Genomic DNA, 17885 nt, shown 5'->3' on the forward strand with positions numbered 1-17885 from the left:
CAAGCTTTATTTTGGAAAATGTCTATTTAAAAGTGCACTGAGGTACAAACTGCATTCCTAAGGAAAAAAATGTGGGTGGGTGTTAAATGATTTTTTCTGCAGCTGTATTAACTAATATTTGGAATGGATATTTTGCTCATTTCCTTCTCTTCCTATTCATAATGATATATGCAGTGTTCATTTTTCACCTGCTAATTATATTTTTATGTAGTTGTAATGATTTGGGAAGCAGATGTATGATGACAATGCCATATAAATGGGGACATGGCGTTTTCTCCCATTCTATCCAAAATGTCTATGGACATTTAATTTTCCATCTTATTAGTCTCATCTTGACAGAAGAAAATACCTTTAACTCAGGGATGAAGTGTTCTTGGAGCTCTTGACAGTTTGCTTGCAGATTTTCATTACCCAATTAGGTAACATCATTAAATAAAATACAATCCATATAAATAAGGATAATTTTTAGACAAGCAGCACAATTGTTTTAAAATGTTCGCACTGCTTTCAACTACAAATTATGGGGAAATTATGGAGGAAAAAGGCCATTTTTGTGGTAAACTGGAATCCTAGAAAAACGCTGTCATTTTCTTAGACACATATTTCAGAACTTAGGAGAAGTAAAATTGACATGAATTCACTTGACTTTTTACTGATCTCACTGTTCAGCTTCAGGGAACTAAATTTTAAGCAATCCTGCTTGCTGGAGATTAAGAAGAGGCTGAGTTAAGTGATACAGCTTTTTAAATTGAATATTCATCCAGCTGGAAGGCACTCCGTTAGAAAAGAACACTACTCTAAATCTGAAAAGAAAAAAGGGCAGTTCATGAAGCACCCACTGGTAGGGTATGAATTAAATGTTAATATTTTAAATATCAAGATCATTATGATATTTTCCCTTTATGAGTCACAAAATTACATATATTTGATTTTGATAGGTTGGAACTATTTAAAAAAGGAAATACAATTTCCTCTACACCAGGGGTGTCCAACCTTGGCAACTTTAAGACTTGTGGACTTCAACTCCCAGAATTCCTCAGCCAGCAAAGCTGGCTGAGGAATTCTGGGAGTTGAAGTCCACAAGTCTTAAAGTTGCCAAGGTTGGACACCCTGCTCTACACCAATGTCTTTCCAAACCAATAATTCCTTTTAAAACATTAGTTGTGACAGTCACAGCAAGGCAAGCACTTAAATATGCAATGTTACTCTTTACCTTTCTATCATATAATATAGTCAAGATGCATCTTGTAAAATATTAGATTTATATTTTACTCTTAGTCAAGAATAAATATTAAAAAATTACAATGGATGTAGATAAAAGCAAGGATAAATGTAATGCCATAAAAAGGCTAACTCATACTTTATGAAACCTGAATGATGGCAATAGTTACTACACTTTCTATTGTATGAATAGAGAAGCTCAATACAGATGTTTTCTTAGTTGTGATCACTGTGCTGAAGAAAATAATCAAGACACTAGCAAACATCTGGGAACAAACCAGGAATCAAAAGAAAGATTGATACTGCTTAGCAAATGTAATAGGGTGGGATTAAACTCCTAAAATTGCAGCTCCCACAAACATATATCTTGATGGCAATGAATAAGGTCCTTTGCAGGGTGATATTTAAGGGGTACACAGAATGCTTTGGCTATAGAGTAGTAAAGAAGTCACAATACAATTCTGATTTAGAAGCAAGAACAAAGAATATGTACTTTCAGAAGGAAAAGATAAAGACCATGGTTTTTTTTGCTTCCTTCTATTCTTTACCAGTCTCTTGCAATTTATTTTTCTGTGAAACAATGACTGGTTTTAAAATTAATATTTTTGTATTACATTCCAGAACTTAAAATTATCAGCAAACATATAAAAACCAGGAAATCAAGAAATGCACAGACAATTATGCATCGATAGCAAGATTTCTTCTTTGAGCAAAATAACCATCTATTGGCCTAAAAAAGGGACTCTATTGCATACCATTAGAAAAAAGAAGTTATCTATGAAATGATATCTTATGATATATCTATCTATCTGGTGGAAATAACTTGCCAATAGAAGATTAGTACTGTGCAAAACCTTTTGAGTTGAAAATGACCATTCCAATTTAACCAAGAACATTCTGACACCGTTCCAGATATAGTCTGCATTTGAAACATCTATGATTTCAGATCCAAATGCAGCTTTTTTGAACTTGGAACATTCCAGAATGCTTACAATTGCATCAGGGCATTTCCAGCATATCAAAACAATCATTTTTAAGTTGAAATGTTTCCAATTACAAATGCTTTGCCTACCCGCCTATAAGATTCTGTGCCATTTACAATTCATATTATTGACATACATTGTGGCTTTCATAAACAAACAAACAAAATAATGGAATTCAAATATGGAGCAGAAATTATTCAAGATCGTCACAATGTTTAGGTGATAAACCAGCAAATGAAAAAATAATTTAAGGAGGAAAAAAAGAGGATTGGGCTTTTTTAAAAGTTAATATGATCTACTCTTCTAAAGATACACATACATAAACAAAGGCCTTTGAAGAAATAATTCTTTTTTATTTATGACTTTAGCTATTTAATAAAATACAGACTTTATGCTAAGCAATCCTATTTTACTTTATGGCAATTATAGTCTTTCAAAGGGGCAAAATATTCTTCTGCATAAAAGCAATTTTGCTTGCAGTAATTTGACTTCTTTTGCATAAGGAAAAAGAATTCATCTCTGTCTCAAAATCCCTTGTGAAGCTCCTCCAATTTAAATTCTTCAAATTTTACGTTTTTTCCACTCTGGCTTGTCATCCGTTTCATCTTCATCAGATTCTACTTCTGCAAAAACTGTTTTTGGCTGGGTTCTAAAAAAGCATTAAAGAACAATAATGATTAAACAAGAGCTCTGCAGAAGTGTTCAGGTTTGCTCTTAAAATGAGAAGAAGAAAAAAACCTCCTCCCAAATAAATATTCCATCACTTCTTGACTGATTAAGAAGATTTCTGCTCTCATCTACCAAAATCAGATTTTTAGCTGGATTATAACTAAGGGGACATATAAAAACGTACATCAAAGACATGTACATACCTCACAACATTTATTAATGTATTTCTGGGATCTTGTATTATGGCAACTGTCAGAAAAAGTACATCTTATCACCAGGCTTATTATACAAGTAGACAATGTCCTCTAGATGAAAGTTTGCACACTATTCTAATAACTATTTTCATATGAACATAAACTGAATCCAGTTGAAAAACTCAAGACACACCTGATCAAGATGTCATTTCATATAACATAAAGTTTACATCTCGCTAGATACAAACTACAGATGCTCTTTATTCCAGAGACATTTTCCATTTTAGTCAATACTTTTAACTATAGCTTATTAAATAGTAATCAATAAACTCCAAGCAGTGTTAATGTAACTGAAATATAGTTATATTAAAGACAATGAAATCAATTACTTTTTAGGTATATTTCAATATGGTCTGAAAAAAAATATTTATTTTATAAAGCTTAGTAATCAGATTCTTCAAAATTCAAATCATATCTATTCTTGTAAAAGATCTACATCAATGGCCCCTTCTCAAACAAAGCTCATTCGACACCCTCATCTTTTTGACAAAAGTGCTGGTGGGTCACGGGCCCGCAAAAAATGGCGGCCGGGGTGGCTGCTGAGGCGCGCTGATGCCGGGTCTCAGGCAAAGCAGTTTCCCTAACTAAGGCTGCTGGGGCTTACAGGGGCTTGGAAAGCCCAAGACTTGGGGGGGGGCCCCAATAACCTCAGAAAGACAAGCAGCAAGGGAAAGCTCTTAATAGGCTTAATTGAACATCTGGGCATTCAGCCAAGAGCATTTCATACCTTGTAAAAGTGTTGCAAGCTAGATAAACAAACCACTCAGTGCTTGCTAGGAAGAGCCATTGAAAAAATCAGATAACATAGCCACTAGCCTCCGAGGGGATTAATTCCCAAATAATAAGAATCACATAACTCACCAGAAACTCCACTAAGACTCCAAGATACCTCTCACAATCACTGATATTAAGCCTGGTTTCACCCAGTCTTTTATTTAAGTATTACATGCACGAAATAATAAACAACTTTTTGGTATATATCTTTTTTTAGGTAATTAAGGCAAAGAAGCGACGTTGAGTTGGGCACACCTACCTAGTCACATGACCACACAGCCACGCCCACCCGATCACATGACCACCCACACCCACCCAGCCAGTCATTAGGACAGAGAGCCCCTTGCTAAAAAATTTGAAGCTCACCCCTGCCTTGGGGGCCATGATGTTGTCACGGGGTCCGTGAAGGCTTGAAGAAATGTTAGGGTTTAAACCTTGAGTTAAGTCTTGGTGAACTGTGGCCAGGTTATGTGGCACAAAAGATATTTAAAGGGTGATGAACTAAATGGTTGAGAACCATTGATCTATGTCTTTCTGAATAATAAGTATACTATCCTAGTATGATTTGATTGTTGATTGTACCCTATGACTATCATTAAGTGTTGTACATTATGATTCTTGATTCTTAACGAATGTACCTTTTCTTTATGTATACTGAGAGTATTTACACCAAGACAAATTCCTTGTGTGTCCAATCACACTTGGCCAATAAAGTATTCTATTCTATTCTATTCTATTCTATTCTATTCTATTCTATTCTATTCTATTCTATTCTATTCTATTCTATTCTATTCTATTCTACTGTCTTGAACTGCCATTTTTATGCCCCCTGTGTGAACAAAGTCTAAACTGTCCATCAAACAACAAAGAAACGGTAGTTACTTGAGTAACTTTAATATTTTTATGTTTAATTTGGGGATATCATTCCATTCCAATGACATGATATCCATTAGAAAAGTCCATTAATCTGTCCATAAGTTTTATACAGAACTTTGCTTTAGGCTCGTTTGGGGCATAAATTTGCAATATCAGAGTCTTAAGAGCAAGAAAATTAATTTCTGCCCCAACATAGCTGCTATATTCATCAGTGATATGATCTGGTTGTAACTGAAGGTTAATATGCAAAACAATTCCTTTTCTTCTTCTTTTATTCCTGTTGAAATAAATTCTTCAATAATTTTTTTTAAAATCAAATATTTTATACCCTTTTTTCTAATATGTGTTGCTTGCACGTAAATTATAGCTTGCTTTAATCTTTCAAATAATGATTCTCCCCCTTTTGAGGAGTTTTTGTTCCATTTATATTTCATGTGACACAATTGTAATCAGGCCAAAATGTTAGAAAAATGAATACATGTAGCATCTAATTCGATATCATTTCTTTTATCCCCAAAGTGCTTTTTTTCAAGAGGCAACTGGACTTTCTTGTTTTCTTTGAAGACCACTTCTCATCCAAGAAGCTTCTTCAGCTCTGACTCGATGGTGGGGAATGGAAGGATTTATATTCCTTGCAGACTGGTCATTTGTGTTGTACAACACAGTCCTTTCAGCAGTTGCAAAGAAGCTCCACACCTATTTGCACTATTTAGGTGACCCTGAGGACATAGATAAACCTCCAAGTGGCCTCAATGACTCTCTAAAAGAATGCAGATGGCCAGCTGTCTGTAAGGAATATAAATGCCATATAATGTGTTTAATCCAATTTCTGGCATGAAGATGAGCTCTTTCTCCTTACACTGTACAAGCCTATGGAAAAGGAAGACTGAATATCCCTTATAAATGTTATGCTGTCTATATTTACTTATTTTTAATGTATACATTTATAGGGGAAAATAATTCATGAGAAGAATGGCTGTATAATGTATTTAATCCAGTTTTGGCATTCAGATCAGCTCTAATTTCAGGATTTAGATGGCTCTGATCCTAACTCACCCTTTTCTAATTCCATTTTGTGCTTTCTCCTTTTTCTAATTTATTTTCCATCCACATCAGCCCCTGCCTTTTCCTTATTCTCTTTAATATACTCAAGATAATGACTGGTGATTAACTATTTATCAACAGAATTTGAAGTATGCTTACACCTATGGCTATGCTTTTCCTGTAGTATGTAGTTTATAAAACTTTAGTATTCAAGCCTGTTTTACAGTAGTACAGTCACAATTCAGGATCCAATCTGGGTCGGTCACTGGGATCAGAGGTTTAGTTTTCCGAGCTTTCGGACTTCTCCTGGAGCCCCCCATCCTCAGGGAATTTCTCTCTCTCACCAGAATCTCTTACATGTTCTGGTACAGAGAAGTTCCCTAAGAATGGGCTCCAGCAGAAGTGTGAAAGCTCAGAAGACTAAACCTCTGTTCCCCGTGACCAACCCAGATTGGATCCTGCAACATTATCCTGGGACACATATATTTGCCTTCATTCATAATAGCTTCTTTGCCGTCACATTGTAGGTTGGTGTGAAGTACAATACTAGTTATTGCTCTAATGTTTCTCACCTGAACATTGTAATACGATAATGTAAATGAACATGTTAGACTTCCCTCCTCCTAATTCTTACCCATCTATGTCGCTAATAAGAAACCATAATGTGACCTGCCCTCTTGAAACAATAATCCTTCTGAATTCTGACTGTGGGCTTTAGGGCAGGATGACCAACAACTGTTCAATGTATTGTTGTAAAACATGTAGAGGGAAAAATTTATGATATGTAAAACTAATAAAGTAAATTAAAAAAAAAAGAAGAGCAACAAAGATGACTGGGGACTGGAGGCCAAAACGTATGAAGAATGGTTACAGGAACTGGGCATGGCTAGTCTAGTGAAGAGAAGGACCAGGGGAGACATGAGAGCAGTCTTCCAATATTTGAGGGGCTGCCACAGAGAGGAGGGGGTCAAGCTATTTTCCAAGGCACCTGAAGGCCAGACAAGGAATAATGGATAGAAACTAATCAAGGAGAGATTCAACCTAGAAATAAGGAGAAATTTTCTGACAATGAGAATAATCAACCAATGGAACAGCTTGCCTTCAGAAGTTGTGGGAGCTTCATCACTGGAAGCTTTCAAGAAGAGATTGGATTGTCATCTGTCAGAAATGGTATAATAGGATCTCCTACTTGAGCAAGGGGTTGGACTTGATGACCTACTAGGTCCCTTCCAACTCTGTTATTCTATTCTAAATATATCAAGACATTTTAGTACAACTTATTGATACTGTTACAATTTTCAGCAAAAGTTAGAACTATGGAAACAAAATGGAAGATAGTATTTTTAAATAGATATTCTTCTTATATTCAACCCCACCAGAGTTTAAGGCATATTATCCAATTCCTGCTTTATAAAATTTGCTTACTTGGAATATGCTGGAGCAACCCAGTAGGGACTTTCTTCTGCTTCTTTTGCATGTCGCAAAATAGCTTCTCGGGGATTGCTATCATCAGTTTTATCCAATGCAATATTCTTCACTATGAATGATGACAGAGTACCTCCATGCGTTCCAACACGACCACCACGGCCTAATAAGAACAAAGAATAAACAGTTTTGAAAAATGTAAAACCAAATAGGATAGATATTAAGGAAATCTCTCTTTTTCTAGATAGATAGATAGATAGATAGATAGATAGATAGATAGATAGATAGAGAGATACAGAGATACAGAGATATAAAAATTTGAATATTCTAGTGCATCAGCATTACATTACATTTTTTATAATTAATAGTTTATGCTTGCTTTTATCAAGTTCATTTGATCTTCCACAATGTAAGTCATTATCCCTCTCAACCCTTCTTTGATTATATTTCACCTAGAATATACTGTCTAGTTCTAGGACCCCATTTTAGGAAGGACATAGATAAACTAATTCAGGAATATGGGGGGGAGAATAAGGCATCAGTAGAGAAATTGGGCATGTTTAGTGTGGAAATAGAAATTTTAATTTTAAGAAAAGCATAGTAGCTGCATTCAAGTACTTGAAAGATGGTTATGTAGAAAATTCCAATGTTGCAACTACAATAAGAATATTATTTATCACAGAAATAAAATATATTTTATGAATCTTGCTACTTGTCAGTTGCTCCAAGACTTTACACACAAAGTGGCATATACATGAATTAAATAAATAAACTAGATGAGGCAAGATTGTTCGGAATTTTTAAGAACAAGAAGACAAGGTTAGAAACAATGGGATTAAATTAGAATATGAATGAGAACAGATGATCTTCAGGAAAAATTCCACAACATTAACAACTATGCCACAACAGAGTAGACTATTAGATAGTAAACTGTCTTTTGCAACAGATATTTAAGTAAAGATTGGATGGACATCTCTCCAGGGTGCTTTAGTAATCAGGTTTTGCATGAGAGAGAGGTGAATTAGATAATCTCCCATGTACTCTACAACTTTTGCTTTCTATGATTGCATGAAATAAGCAACTAATGGCTTCTACAGTATTTTCCTGACAGCAGATTTCAAAAATCTGGTTACCTGGTCCTGCTACTGGAGGTTCCGGTTTGTGAGATTTCACAGGATCCATTCTGTCCTTTTCCAGCTGTTTTCTTGTACTTCGCTGGCGTGCTTCCCGAAACATTGGAAGTGCATGAGCTTCACGTGGATAAAAAGGGAAATGTCATATTTAAAAACAGAGAGCTTTAAATGTTACACAACGTCCAACATTTTCTTTTTCCACCTACACTTGTAAACTGAAAATCTTGAACTAGGCAGATAATCTCATAGTCTTCTAGATGTAGCACATTCAGTTGACTAGCCGGGATTAAGCAAGGCATATACATTATGTCTAGGCATGAGACGAGTGTAGAATGCCTCTTATGTTGAGGGAATTACTTTGTACAGTAGAAATTACTAAGTGTGATCTTGCTCCGAGAGTACAGAAAATATTCTTAAGAAGTTAACCTAAATTGTAATTTTAAGGGAACCTGTCTCAGAAATAACAGAATAATGGACTTGGAAGGGACTTTGGAGGTCTTCTAGTCCAGGGGTCCCCAAACCCCAGGCTACACAGCCCACTACTAGGTCGTGGCCTATCCGGAATTGGATGTATAAACGTCTGGCATCAACTTGTGCAAGTGGCGGGCCGGCGGGTTAAGCCAAGCCTCAAAGGTTGGGGATTCCCTTGGAGGTCTTCTAGCCCAAACCTTTTCACCAACTTTATATTAGTAAAACTTAGAAAGCCAGTGTAACATAGTGGTTACCGACATCAAATTATAAACTGAGAGTCTTTGTACCTTAGCCACAAAGCCAATCGAGAACTTTGGGCCAGTCACTGTCTCTCAGCTCTAGGAACAAGGCGACGGCATGAAACCACTTCCAAAAACGGCAAGAATAATCCAGGGGCTTGTCCAGGAAGATGCTAAAAGTCAATATTGACTTGAGCACCAACAAAACAAAAACAGGGGGAAAAAAACACACATCACCCCTTCAAATATTAAAAAAGAGGATTTTTGTTCCATATTTCACCCAAATACAAATGGGAGAGAAAAACAAAAGTATTTTCAAATTAGGGAAAGGTTTGGTGATAGCAGTAAAACCAACACATTCCTCAAAGAACTTCCAAATTTATTGTGATTATGCTCTAGTTTGGAAGAACAAAAGACAAAAACATGTTTGGATTATAAACGCAAGCCATAGCAATAAGCTACTGTTGCAAGCAAGCCCCCAGAAGTGGGAGGAAGAGAGAAATCTCTTCTTTGAGCCAGCCTTTTTGAGAAAAATCAATTTAAGTACCGTGTTTTAATCTAAGGCAGCATCCAAAAGAGAAAATATTGTATGTTTAAAGGATCTGTAAAACTGGAATCCCGCGTATGGTTTCAATTGTTTGCAAAATATAGTAAAGTATTCCGGTAAGGGTTAGTAGCCGGCCCTAAAAATCGAACTAAAGGTTTTGGAGAAGATTCCATTTTCTGATCTTATATTTGGGACAAATTGAACAGAATCTTTTTTAAAAGCTTAGCACATAGCGGTGGTACTGAATAAAGCTACCCACTTCCCTCTCCTCCACCAAACAGCTAATAAGCAACTTTAGTTCTTTTTAAAAAGTCTTTTATGACCCTTTGTATTAGGGTCTTAATACATCAAGATAAAAAAAAAATCTATACTTATTAAGGATTCAAAAGAAACCTACGTGTTATAATATAATCTTGTGTGAGAGTCTCTGCTTGTCTCTCTTTTCTTTTAGTCTTCACAACGCACAGCTTTGCTCCCCTAGGGATGATAAAGAATAAAAAAACATTGTTATAAATGCCATAACAAAAAAAGGAACATTTTATCATACATGGCAACATTAGTCCCAAAAGTATTGGAAGAAAGACATCCAAATATTTAGAAAGGTCCTAAAAATAAAATTTGAACTGAAAAGACAAATAGTCTAATTAGGTATCATTCCAGAAACCCTAAATGAAAAATATCACACAGATCTGTGTTGAGAGCTGCAAAAACAAATTTGGCACAGCATTGGAGAAGACAAACTTCGGAAATTGAGGACTTTGGAGATCAAAATTGGAGAACACGCAGCAAGGCCAAAACTGACAGTATATATCCATAAGAGAAGTCTAACCAACGGTAAGGAAGAAAATTAATGTGGATTTTAAAAATCATTATGTTAGATATGCAAGACTGAGAATATGGAATAGATAGAAACCCAAGTTGTACCACAAGCACTATGGTGTGCTTTTAGCACAAGAAGCATGTTGTCGACAAGATGTAATAGGCAAACACAAATGGCTAATTTATTATGAGATATTACAATTTTGTCAGGATGAATATAAAATGAAATTAAGAAAACAACTGATGGCAGAGTGATTCTCTTATATAGTTACTAGAAAGATTTAAAGTAGACAAAAGACTTCTGTACTTCTGATCTTTGTAAGACTGAGTTTGAAATATAATTGTATACAAAGGTGGCATACAGGTAATGCAAAACTGTATAAACGTTTACTGAAACTTGAAACAGAAGAACAATCTATGGAAAAACTGGGCTAAATGTTTGGTTAAAATATACAGATGGATCAATGGGAACATACAGGGTTGAAATTATTGAAATTTACACAAGGTTATAATCTAAAAAAGAATGTTTATAAAATGATGTATAATTGATATATGTCACCAAAGAAATTGTCTAGAATGTATAAATTTACATTAGAAATGTGAACAACAAAAAGGGACCTTTTTAATGTTTGGTAGACATATAAAACGCTAGGAAATTCTGGATTTACATATACTCACTGATTTAGAGAGTTTTACAGATTAATGTACAATTGAGACCAAAGGATGTTAAACAAACAGTTGGGAAAAAAAGCCATGGAATTGTACATGATAACTACAGCAAGATTATTGTATACACAAAAATGGAAAAAGAAGGTACTACTCATAATAGAGAGATGGTTGTTAAAAGTGATGGAACTTGCTGAAATAGCTAAATTGACTTTTTTTTCAGAGTAAAGGCAGTATTTACATTTATTACTGATTGGTAAACTCTTGTGGACTTTTTTGCACAAAAAAGAAAAAAAATATGATTTATGATTAGATAAGATAGATTGTAGGAAGAGAGTTATGTTGTAACCATAAAATAAGAGATAAACTTATAGTTGTCTTTGTCTGTAAGAACAGAAGCTACTTCTTTGTATGTTTTTCTTTCTTTCTTTTCTTTTCTAATTTTCTTTAACCTTTTTCTTTCTTGCACTTTTAGCTTTCTCTTTGATTTCTTTCTTTTTCTTTTCTTTTTCCTACTTTATATTAGTTGGTATCATTTTTTTTTATAATTGGCTGGTCGTTTAAAAAATCTTTAATAAAATAAAAGCCCCCCACTCCAGGAAGGAAGGCAATGGCAAACCACTTCCCAAAAATCTTGCCAAGACTACTTAATTCCAGATTGAACTCTCTTCTTTCCAACCGAATTATCAATGTGATCACTAGAATCAACAATGACTTGATGGCACATAATCAATCAAAGATTATAGATGGATTTGTGCATGAATGTCTACGGAGATTCCCAGTCATCCAGGTCATGTTGTCCCAAGGGTGCTTTTTTCAAGAGGCAACTGGACTTTTTTGTTTTTCTTTGAAGACATTTCGCTTCTCATCCAAGAAGCTTCTACAGCTCTGACTGAATGGTAGGGAATGGGAGGATTTGTATTCCTTGCAGACATTTGCATTCTTTTATAGAGTTGTTGAGGCCACTTGCAGGTTTGTCTATGTCCTCAGGGTCACCTGAGCAGTGCAGCAAATGGGTGTGGAGTCTTCTTGGAATTGCTGAAAGGACTGTATTGTAGACTGGCAATAGATAATATCATATCCTTCCCCTTTTGTTGAGAGAGGGCTGTTCAACCAGCAGTCCTTTCTGTCCAAAATGTTGACTTTGCTCAAAAGAATGGCCTTTGTCTTTTAAATACAGATGGACTGCTGAATCTTGTCCTGATGGGTTTGTTCTCCTATGCTGTGCCATGTGTTTTTTTCAGCAGTCCGTCTACATTTAAAAGACAAAGGTGAAGTGAAACGTGTTCAAAGAAAAACAAGAAAGTCCAGTTGCCTCCTGAATGAGCACCTTTGGGACATTTATGCATGAACTTAAACGGATTTCAGTGGTTGACTCAAAATGATGTTGATTTGCACTACCTTAAGAGACTTCACAAGAGAGCCAGCTTAAACTCATTTTAAAACTGCATTTTAGCCAGGCTAAAACTCAGGAGATGCTGAATTCTGATCTCACCTTAGTCACAAGGCCAGCTTAGTCACCTCTCTCAGCCTTGAAAGGAAGCAATGGCAAACTATTTCTGAAAACTTGGTGAGAACAAGGACTTGTCCAGGTGGTGGTCAGGAATTAAGACTCACTTGAAGGCACCAAAAATAAAGGACAGTTTATTTCCTTTATTTAACAGACTTATAGGTCACACCAATTTCAACTGAAAAGTTGGACTGTTTGCAAGGTATATATAATGAGAATTAGGATTTCTACACTTTTTCCAGTTGTGTGTCCAAAAAGAGAAATTGGGGGATTTACATTTGTTTTTGTTTGGCTATGATTAGTTGAGTTATCTGGACTAATGAACAGTGGTAATAATTACCACAGCTAGTTTCAAAGAAAGCCAGCTTCCATCTGTAATTAGTGAAGATGGCTTGTTTAGATTAATCATAATTTTAGGTCTTTCTGCAGTTTATAGTTTCTCAAAAGCAAACATGAATGCCTCTGAAGTTCCTCTCCTTGGCTAAGCGAGGTGGAACGAAACCAAAAATCTGTGATTTTAATGATTTAAGTAAAAACATTCTACCAAGAGTAGCTGGAATGTGGCCTTTTGCTGACACAGAATTTGTCTAACAATTTCAGGAACCAATTAGTGTATTTTGGAAGTTGAAGTCCACACTTAAAGTTGTTGAAGTTAAGAAAGACTGCTCAACCTTGGACCCTTGAAGATGAGTGGACTTCAATCTCCCACTCCCCAGCCAGCAAAGCAAAGCTGGCTGGGGAATTCTGGGAATTGAAGTCCACCCATCTTCAAAGGGCCACAGTTGAGAACCACTGCTCTAGGAGATGCCTGGGTCACAGAATAATCAGATGTAAAAGTATATACATTAAGTTAAGATGTTAAGATGGGGACTTCCCCAAGACCCCACTTTAGTTCTAAGACTTCCTGGCATTGCAAAGGCTTGAGAGGTGGTGACAGGCTTACTGCCCAAAAAGGCTTTCTGAATTTAAACAATGGACTATCTGTGAAGAATTAGATTGTCAAAACATCCTTTCCTAATGTGATATCCTCCCTGCCTATGCAAGGGTTGATACAGCCATACTGAAAATGCCTGGAGAAAATCAGACAACCATCAACAAGGTCCATTATTTATATTTCCTACGTTGTAGCACAGACGGAGGATCAGGGGTGAACAGGGAACATAGAATAATAGGGTTGGAAAGGACCTTGGAGATCTTCTAGTCCAACCTCCTGCTTAGGCAGGAAACCCAATACCATTCCAGACAGATGGTTGTCCAATCTTTTCTTAAAAACCTCCAGCGATGGAGCATCCACAACTTCTGGAGGCAAGCGATTAACTTGTTCTCACTGAGAGGAAATTTCTCCTTAGTTTTAGGTTGGATCTCTCATTAATTATAATTTTGAACAGTTGCAAAATGAATGGACGTAAGCCAAGGACTACATGTATATGTCTTATGTGCTTTCCCCCCGCTCCCAGATTTCTTCTTTTATAATTTGTGCATTAAATATCTCACAATTGAGAAAAGGCTCAGCAACTTGATTCAAAAAATACATCCAACATCATGACTTTTATCTTTATTGGCATATTTTGGATTACAACATTGGTTTCTTATTTTCATTTTTTTTTCAAGGCAAGAATAGAATACATTGGGAACAGAAATAGAATAGAAATTGAGTAGAGTAGAGTAGAGTAGAGTAGAGTAGAGTAGAGTAGAGAAGGGAAGGGAAGGGAAGGGAAGGGAAGGGAAGAGAAGGGAAGGGAAGAGAAGAGAAGAGAAGAGAAGAGAAGAGAAGAGAAGAGAAGAGAAGAGAAGAGAAGAGTAGAAGTTGGAAGGGACCTTGGAGGTCTTCAACCCACTGCTTAGGCAGGAAACCCTATACCATTTCAGACAAATGGAAGTAGGATCAAAAAGTTGGAATGATTGTGCCATTGAAGACTTGCCCCTTTTAGATGTGATTCATGCATGCAAATAACTTGGGGCTTCAATCAAGAAGTTATAGTAGCCATCTTGACATGCCCCCCACCCTGCAGAAAATTGGAAAATGATAGGAACTAAGATTTTGAATTTGATGCTGGGTTAAAATAAATCATCTTAATACACAAAATCATCCAATTTTTCTTAAATTTTTCCACCCTTTCACTTACAGAATCACGTATGTGGGAAGTTGTTTTACATTTGTTCCCACATTTATGAGTCTAATTGCCCCATAAGCCTTTTTTAAAATTATTTTGAGATGGAAACTTACATTTTATTCTGTAAAAAGCACTTTTCTACCCTTGGGAAAATAAAAGTGCTGTAAAATATTTCTGTAATGTTTAGAATACTACAAAATGATAGCAAGATGTTCAAATGTCCAAATTCAATGATAGAAATTTTTAATTAAAAAAAAAGATTGGGGGGGAGAAAGAACCATCTATTTGACATTTTTCATTTTCACATTGACTTTTTGTTGTAACATTAATAACAGGGGCTGCAAAAACAGTGGGACAGACCAGAAATCTGTTTTTATTTCTTTACTGTCTGAGTAAAGAGCCCAGCTGCATAAATATATTACACAAATGCATGTTGGGGGGAAAAAAAAACTACCTGGGAATCAGGCTTTTACCAATTCAGAGACAATCTCTTGGGTATTGCCTTTGTTGCTTGCAGAAAAAAAAAATCCCATTTATGCTGAAATTAAAAACAGTGGTTTTATTCTGGATAACAACTAACTATACGTGATTTAATCTCAAAAACCAAAATTAAAACATAATCTTCTATTTTAGACATAACGGGAAAATCTTTTTTTTTTTTATAAAATTATCAGGCTCACAAGCACCAAAGTCAACTGGGGACAAAAATGCCGGTCTTGGCCAGGATATTTAATTCTCAGTTTAATAAATCACCCAGCAGATAGAGTTGCTGTTTTTGGTTCATTGCACTGGTAATACTTCTGCAATTTTTAGATGCAGCATTCCAGAAATGTTAATACAGATAATGCTAAGTTCCAATGTATTTTTGAATCACAAATTGTAAACCTTTTTAAAAACAAACAACAAAAACAGGTTTCAACAGGTACTCACACTATGTATCCATGAAATTAGAACACAATACAACAATTCCTGGGGCTCTGAGAGATGATACCATGCAAGGTAGATTACTGTATTCCTACTGTATTGTTTTAATCATGATCTGAATTTTTATTGTGGCTTATTATCTTTGTTTTATGATTTTAAACTAACAGGAGTCATAACATTTTTGTGACATATAAACGAGAAAAATAAATTTACTACCTTTGACTTTTGAAGGGATCATAGTATACTTTTGCTAATCCATTTCCTGTTCCAACCATGATTTGATTCAGTTTAGGATGCCAGAGACACCGAACGACACTCTGCAAAGTGAGATGACAATGGAAGTCAACAGAAGATCTGGACACACAGGTTTTAAATCCCAATACAATACACTGGGTATTCTTCAGCCCATGAGCCTGTCTGGCCAGCACTGGCAGGGGGCAAGGTAGCAACAGCAGCAGGGAGGCAGGACAGCATCAGCAGCATGTGGGGCAATAGTGGTCCTCCACAACACTCCCAGTTTCTCATGCAGCCCCTTGGAAAAATCAATTGCCCATCCCTGCAGTAAAAACTTATCACAGTTGAAGCCTCCTTAATCTCCAGTTGGAATTATTTCCATGAGGAAATGACTCCAACAAAGAATTCTGACTTCTATACCACATTAATGAATATTAGCAGGCTGTGATACATTCAGCTAGATTTTTTTTCCCAGTATGCAAGGGGGATTAATCTGTAAAGGTAAGGTAGTCCAGAACAGTTTAGGACCTTAATAATACAATGGTGACAACATGAAAATGGTTGCCACTGCATAACCTTCAGCAAATGCCACAGAGAAATCTGGCCATAGTGATTTGCACTACTTTCAGCCTGCATTTGAACACATACAAAGCATGAGTCCTATAATGTTATTTAAGAAGATAGAGAATATAGATTTAGTTATCAGGTTCATTTGTATCTGGGCTCTTTAGAGTGAAGATTTTCCTCTTTTTTTAAAAAAAACAAGTTTTATTAATTTTTCAAAAACAAACAAATCATCATTAACCATTACATACTTGAACCTTTTTCCATTATAAATTTAACAAGTCAGATAAAACCTATAATTCTATTTTAAACCATTTCCATATAAGCATACAAAAACCTCTTATCCAGTTTCTCTTCACTTCTCTTTACTCTTATTCAATTTCATTATTATTATTTCATCTATTTCTTTCTGACTTGGTTACCATTATTCTCATTCAATATTTCTGCAAGGTTTTATTAATTCTCCCAGAAACACACAACACACAAGACATAAAAAAAAAAAAAGATCTTTTAGGAAAGTAACTTGGCCCCAGATATCTCTCTCTTCATGGACTTCAATTATATTCATGCTCATCTTACATGTCATTACTTATTTTATTTACCATTCTAAGTCTTCTATATTAGTTTCTCCACACATTTCACTCTTGCTTAATTCTATCTTAATTAATCCATCTTAATTTGAGTCATTATATTTGTATCTTTTGTCCATTCTTTATTGTCCCTTTGTCTCTGTTCCTTATAATAAAAAAAAAAGAATTTCTCCTGAAATCACTAATCAGAGTATGATGCCTTTCTATCTCCCCCTAAATTAATCAAATTAACATTTAAAATAACACCAAATACCCAATCCGATTCTGCTTGGTACATTCTATCTAAGTAGTAAATCCAAAATAATTAGATACATAGTTAAACAGTAGATCTAAATATTGAATCTTATAACATTCCCATTGCCTTTTCCAAAAACAAATGCTATAATAAATTTTTCTAATAACATCAATACCATAATCTTATTAAACTCTTTAATTAAAACTCAATATTCTAAACCTTCCCTTTAATATTATTAAATTTTAAAATCAATCATTACTAAACATTTCAACATTTTGATCTCTTATCAACTCTTAAACCATTTTAGTTTTCTATTTCTAATACAATGCTACGATATCATCTTATGTACCTTGCAAAATCTTTTTTGAAAAATTTATACTTTACCCTTTATCCCTAAAAAGATTCCTTTTTCCCATCTAGTTTCAAAACTTTGTGGCTTTTCTCCACCTTTTCCCTTCCTTTCTTCCCCCACCAAACCTTTCTACCCCCTTCTTCTAGCCTCTGCCTTACTGGCTTCCCTTCTCTGTTGTGTTCCTTTTTCCTTTTAACAGTTAAGACAGAATTGATCAGTTTAGATAAGAGATACAAGAACA

At 35.3% G+C, this 17885-nt stretch overlaps 1 protein-coding gene across 1 annotated transcript in view; it reads right to left on the reverse strand.

Moving 5' to 3' along the window:
- Positions 1-2536: 2536 nt before the first annotated feature.
- Positions 2537-17885, reverse strand: part of WDR70 (WD repeat domain 70) — a 124820-nt gene continuing 109471 nt past the window's right edge. Inside the window, exons 14-18 of the mRNA XM_087958505.1 lie at positions 15886-15986; positions 10034-10113; positions 8380-8496; positions 7247-7409; positions 2537-2853 (exon numbers count right to left, since the gene is read on the reverse strand). Of these exons, the coding sequence (XP_087814631.1) occupies positions 2766-2853; positions 7247-7409; positions 8380-8496; positions 10034-10113; positions 15886-15986 (549 nt within the window). The 3' untranslated portion in view covers positions 2537-2765. The remainder of the gene's footprint in view (positions 2854-7246; positions 7410-8379; positions 8497-10033; positions 10114-15885; positions 15987-17885) is intronic.

The sequence above is a fragment of the Notechis scutatus genome, chromosome 2 (assembly GCF_049901735.1).
Source record: "Notechis scutatus isolate UNSWTSFEM ecotype Mainland chromosome 2, rNotScu1.2, whole genome shotgun sequence".
NCBI lineage: Eukaryota > Metazoa > Chordata > Lepidosauria > Squamata > Elapidae > Notechis > Notechis scutatus.